At 42.5% G+C, this 4,583-nt stretch overlaps 1 protein-coding gene across 2 annotated transcripts; it reads left to right on the top strand.

Annotated features, from left to right (window-relative positions):
* The first annotated feature begins 702 nt into the window (after positions 1-702).
* Positions 703-3,533, top strand: LOC148021004 (transcription termination factor MTERF9, chloroplastic-like). Of its 2 annotated transcripts, none has more exons than XM_087698831.1 (4): positions 703-943; positions 1,050-1,403; positions 2,216-2,902; positions 2,997-3,533. In XM_087698831.1, the coding sequence occupies exons 1-4, from the start codon at positions 797-799 to the stop codon at positions 3,282-3,284; spliced, it is 1,476 nt and encodes a 491-aa protein (XP_087554957.1). In that variant the 5' UTR covers positions 703-796; the 3' UTR covers positions 3,285-3,533. The 2 variants fall into 2 exon arrangements, with proteins under 2 accessions (XP_087554957.1, XP_087554958.1); XM_087698832.1 differs by having other exon boundaries at positions 704-943; positions 2,330-2,902.
* The last annotated feature ends 1,050 nt before the right edge of the window (positions 3,534-4,583 follow it).

Raw genomic sequence — 4,583 nt, 5'->3', positions numbered from 1 at the left:
GTTGCACCTGAGAGGAGAGGATAACTTAATAAGAGAAACCTTGTATTAATGGCGTCGGTTGGTTGACGTCTCATCTTGATTGGTGGATAACTGCACTAAAAGGTGATCACACAATTAGGAATAGCCGTTGACTGGAAAATACTAGGTTTCCCTTAACACTATCCTTTTTCCAAGGGTTTGTAAGGATAACCTAAGTGTACCAAAACCCCACTCATGCTTTCATTCTCGCAGGTGCGCCAACGTGTTTGTGAGGGAAGGCGATTAAAGCCTGGTAATACTTGGGGCTAATAGGGGGAGGGGAACCCCATTCCTCCTATTATCTCATGGTCGCACCATTGCAAGTGGGGTTTAGTTGACTCGGACCTTCACCCCACTAAAACCATGAAAAGTTTGAGCTCTAATGCAGCGCTTATAGCGGTATCGAATAATGTTGCTTCCTTTTGGAATATATAAATCTTGCAACCAATCAGCTTTTGACGATTTCTTGAAAATCTTGGGCTTCACCTTGGGTTCTCTTCGTGGGCCCCACAACGTGACTTGAACATTTGTTTGGGGCTACAAGCCTAGGCTCGTATCCTTCCCCCCACTAGAGCTCGTATCCTTCCCCCAATAGAGCTGGATGCGACCCGGCTCTAAAAGAGAGGTATTGAGTGATTGTACATCTAAGCGCTCTTGGCCCGGGCCTTCCTCGCTTCGGTAAAACTCACTTGTGTATCGAAAACCCCCACTGAACCCCCGTCCCTCTCTCTCTCTCTCTCTCTCTCTCTCTGCCAGCGACTGTGTGGAAGGAAGGCTTATGTCGTTTGCGCATCTCCCCGCTCCGTCAGTCGAGACGCCCCGCCTTAATCTCATGGTTGCCAGCAGCCTTTCCCGCCTCAAGGACTACGTTCCCATCTTTGAATCTGAAGACGACGATGATGACGAGGATCCTGACGTCGCACTTGTTCGTATTCTCTCATTTCTTCATTGATGGCGCACGCACGCGCGCTCACACACAGGGAGGGACAGAACGTGTCTGTCTTTAATTTAAACTTTTTCATTTTTGGCAGCTTGAAGATCTGTACACAGACAGGAGAAAGCATCTCCCTTGCAATCCGCCTCTTTCCGCCATGCCTGCATCCAAGAAGACACTCAACCTACGCCTTTCGAATGCTGCACCAAAGAAGCCATCCAGCAAATTGGTTGCAGAAAGAGCCAGGCCAAATTTCAAGAAATCTAATCTACTGGAGCAAGGCAGGAGCACAGCTGCAGCTGATACAAGTCCTATTCGTCTATCAGAATTACGAAGCAGCACATGGGAAGACAGGGCGTATGCTATAGCTCGAGCCAAGAAGCTGAGAGAAGCTACTATTCAGCAGAAAACAAAGGAACCTTCTGTTGCAGAGAAGGCTTTGACTCAACAGGTAAGATAACCTGACCTTAACAATAAAGTTTTAATTTAAAGGAGTTTGTTAAGGTAAGCGGCCATATTGGAGGATGATCTAAAGGCATTGTCAGGTCAATCAGTATCATTATGAGTCATTCTTTCAGTGAGTCAGCCATCCAGCAGCTGGTACATTGGAAGGTGCTTTGCGATGCTTGAATGGTCATATTTGGAGTCTATGGCTTGTTGAAAAAGTTGTTATTGTGCATTAGCATCTGCCTTGTTGTAAATGGGCAATTACAACAGCTCTCGTTGAAGGTGTTTGATGATTATAGAATGGTCATGTTTGTAGTTAATGGCTTGCCTTCTGTATTAGCATCTGCCTTAGTATACATGATTAGCTTTTTGAAAGGTGCTGATGTTTGTTGTTAATGACTTTGTCTGTGCATTTGCCATCTTGTAAACTATCAAGGACAACAGCTATTTGGAAGGTGCTTTTATAATTAATGAATGGTCACGTTGGTAGTTATTAATGGCTTGTTGACAAATGTGTGTGAAAATCTGTCGAATGTTAAATTACAAAGGAATCTGAAACCTGAGTTCTTTTCAGCGTGTCTTTTTAGACATGGAAAGATATCACTTGTTCAACTTCCAGTTGGATGTTGATCCGGTTATATAAAGTTGTTGGTGGATTGATGTGGTGGTACTGTGCAGTTAAACTGGTGTAATCATTTGTTGTTTTTGCATCTTGATTCGTTGCATTAGCAAATGTTGTTGCTGCATGCTTTGTGATGGTTTTGTTCAGTTTCTCTTGTCATATAATTTTTTCACACAACTGATCCAGCAAAACAGTGTGGGGGTAAAGGCCCATTCAAACAGCTTGGCTTGGCAGGGATCGATCAAGGAGAGTTTAAAACTAGACCCATGGTAGAATACTTACTTTCCTTAGGTTTGAATGAAGAACAGTTGGAGAAAATTAGCCAAAGACATGAGGCTTGCTTATACATCAAAGTGGACAAGGCAAAGGATAGATTGGGTTACCTCACAGGTCTTGGAGTGAAGACTGAGGATTTGAGCCGAATCATTTTAAGGCATCCCCAAGTGCTTGAATACACAGTTGAGAGCATGATGAAACCTCGTGTGCAATACTTGCAGAGCATTGGAGTGCCAGATGCTAAACTTGGAAGAGTGTTAACGGTTGCCCCTTCATTGTTAGAGTGCAGTCTGGAGGGAACAGTCAAGCCAAGGGTAAGATTTTTCATAGAGGAGGTTGGGATCAATTCAGCAGATGTGTGGAAAGTAGTGGTGTTGAGCCCCCAGGTTTTGACACACAGTATCAATAACTCCTTGCGGCCAAAGTTTAATTATCTGGTGAAGAAACTTGGGATTCCTCGAGAAAGGGCAGCAAGGATGATAACCAAGCATCCACAGCTGTTACATTATAGCTTAAAGAATGGTATTGAACGTCGGGTTGATTTCCTCCGGAGCATTGGGATAAGGGACTCTAATCTTGTCAAAGTGCTTGGTCGCTCTACACAGGTTTGCCTTTGCCATTCTTTGAATCTAATCCGGTTAATTGCTCCGCAAATGACAGCTTTGTTTAACTGATAGTATCTTTGAACTTCTGCTACAGATACTTTCACTCTCTGTGGAGAAGTCACTGAAACCAAAGTGGCATTATCTTACGACAGAGCTCGATGGTGATACACAGTCTGTCGTCCGTTTTCCTGCTTATTTCAGCCTATCACTGGAATGTCGGATCCAGCCACGTCATATGTTTTTGAAATCCTTAAATAGACTTCCAGAGGGTTTGTTTCCTTTACAAATTCTTATTACAACAGATCTTGAATTCTGTGATCGTTGGGCAAAGGCAAGCATTGAGGAGTACAATGCCTTTAGGAATCGTTTTGGAAAAGGTTGAACAAGGATCAGGTTCCATTAAGCAGGTGTGGTGGTAGTTCAGCTATTGAAGAATGCAAGGTAATGAATGACAAGACCTTGGCAGAATGGCTGATGCTTGCGTTTTCGAAGGTCTTGTATTGCAATGGTCTATAGAAAGGTTTTGGCCCCAGAGGAGCAAAACTTAACAGAAGAGTTCCATCTCTGTCCACTTCTTTAGCATTGCTTGCTGCTGAAGAAGCCATTAAGATAGTTTATTTGGTTTACCATACTTGATTTTCATCGTGAGAGATGTGTTAAAGAGGCTATCTTTACACCATTTTACCGTTTGTCATTCATGGTCTAGTATTTGCCACTGCAGCTTGGGATATGGCATGCCTTATGAGGGGGTAAGAAGGGTCTAGAAACAAACCAGCAAGCTGCTGTGGTAGCTGTCTTAAAAAACCATGGTAGCAAGGCATGAAGCAGACTGAATGTGTTCCAGTCCATGTATCGTTTAAGCATGTATGCAAGAGAAGGTCATAGCTGAAGTTAATGATTGACATTGCATAGACAGCGGAGTTTGCAGTGATATGATACAAAAGCAACTCTTTGGATGAGGTGCATGAACAAGACACAGCAGTTTCCTGTTTGTCAAATGTTAGAAGAGCAAAAGCATGTTGAACATATTTCCTAGACTTTTTCTAATCATCTGCCATATAACAGAGAGTACTATCAGCTGTAACATCCTGTCATCCATGTCTTCTTGGAAGTACTGAGCGTAACAGTGAAAATGAACTAATATGGATTCTTACCAAAATTGAGCAATTCCGCTAGTTTTTTTTTCAACCTGCCTCTAGAAAGGCCTTTGCAACTTTCCCCCTCTGGTGAGGCTGTGTTATTGGGAATGCTTTTTGAGTAAGTCGAGTGCATTACATTTTCGAATTCTGGTCAATCGACTGCCTAAAACGTCCAGTGTTGAGTAATGATTGTCTTCTACACTCCATATCTTTTTAGTTTCTTCAATATTATACTTCCTCTTTGAAGCTTATCTATCTCCACATAATTGGACCTCTCTCTCTCTCTCTCTCTCTCTCTCAACCTAAGCTTTAAGAGAGAGTTGTGTTGTGAAGCATAGTATGTAATCCATGTTTTTGACATATTGGAAAATGAATGGAGTGGCCAGGTCTTTCGAGTAGACATCGCGCATTTAGACAAAAGCTTGTATTGTATAATTCTTATGGTCTAACAAGGAATTGCTACATTGTAAAGGACTAGACACATCTTTTTTCGAACCCTTATTTTAGGTAGGCCTTATGATATTGAAGCAAACGCATTCTTT

The sequence above is a fragment of the Lygodium microphyllum genome, chromosome 18 (genome assembly GCF_053477565.2).
Source record: "Lygodium microphyllum isolate KBCC chromosome 18, Lygodium_microphyllum_v1.1.10, whole genome shotgun sequence".
NCBI lineage: Eukaryota > Viridiplantae > Streptophyta > Polypodiopsida > Schizaeales > Lygodiaceae > Lygodium > Lygodium microphyllum.
This window is presented reverse-complemented; position numbering and strand designations above follow the sequence as displayed.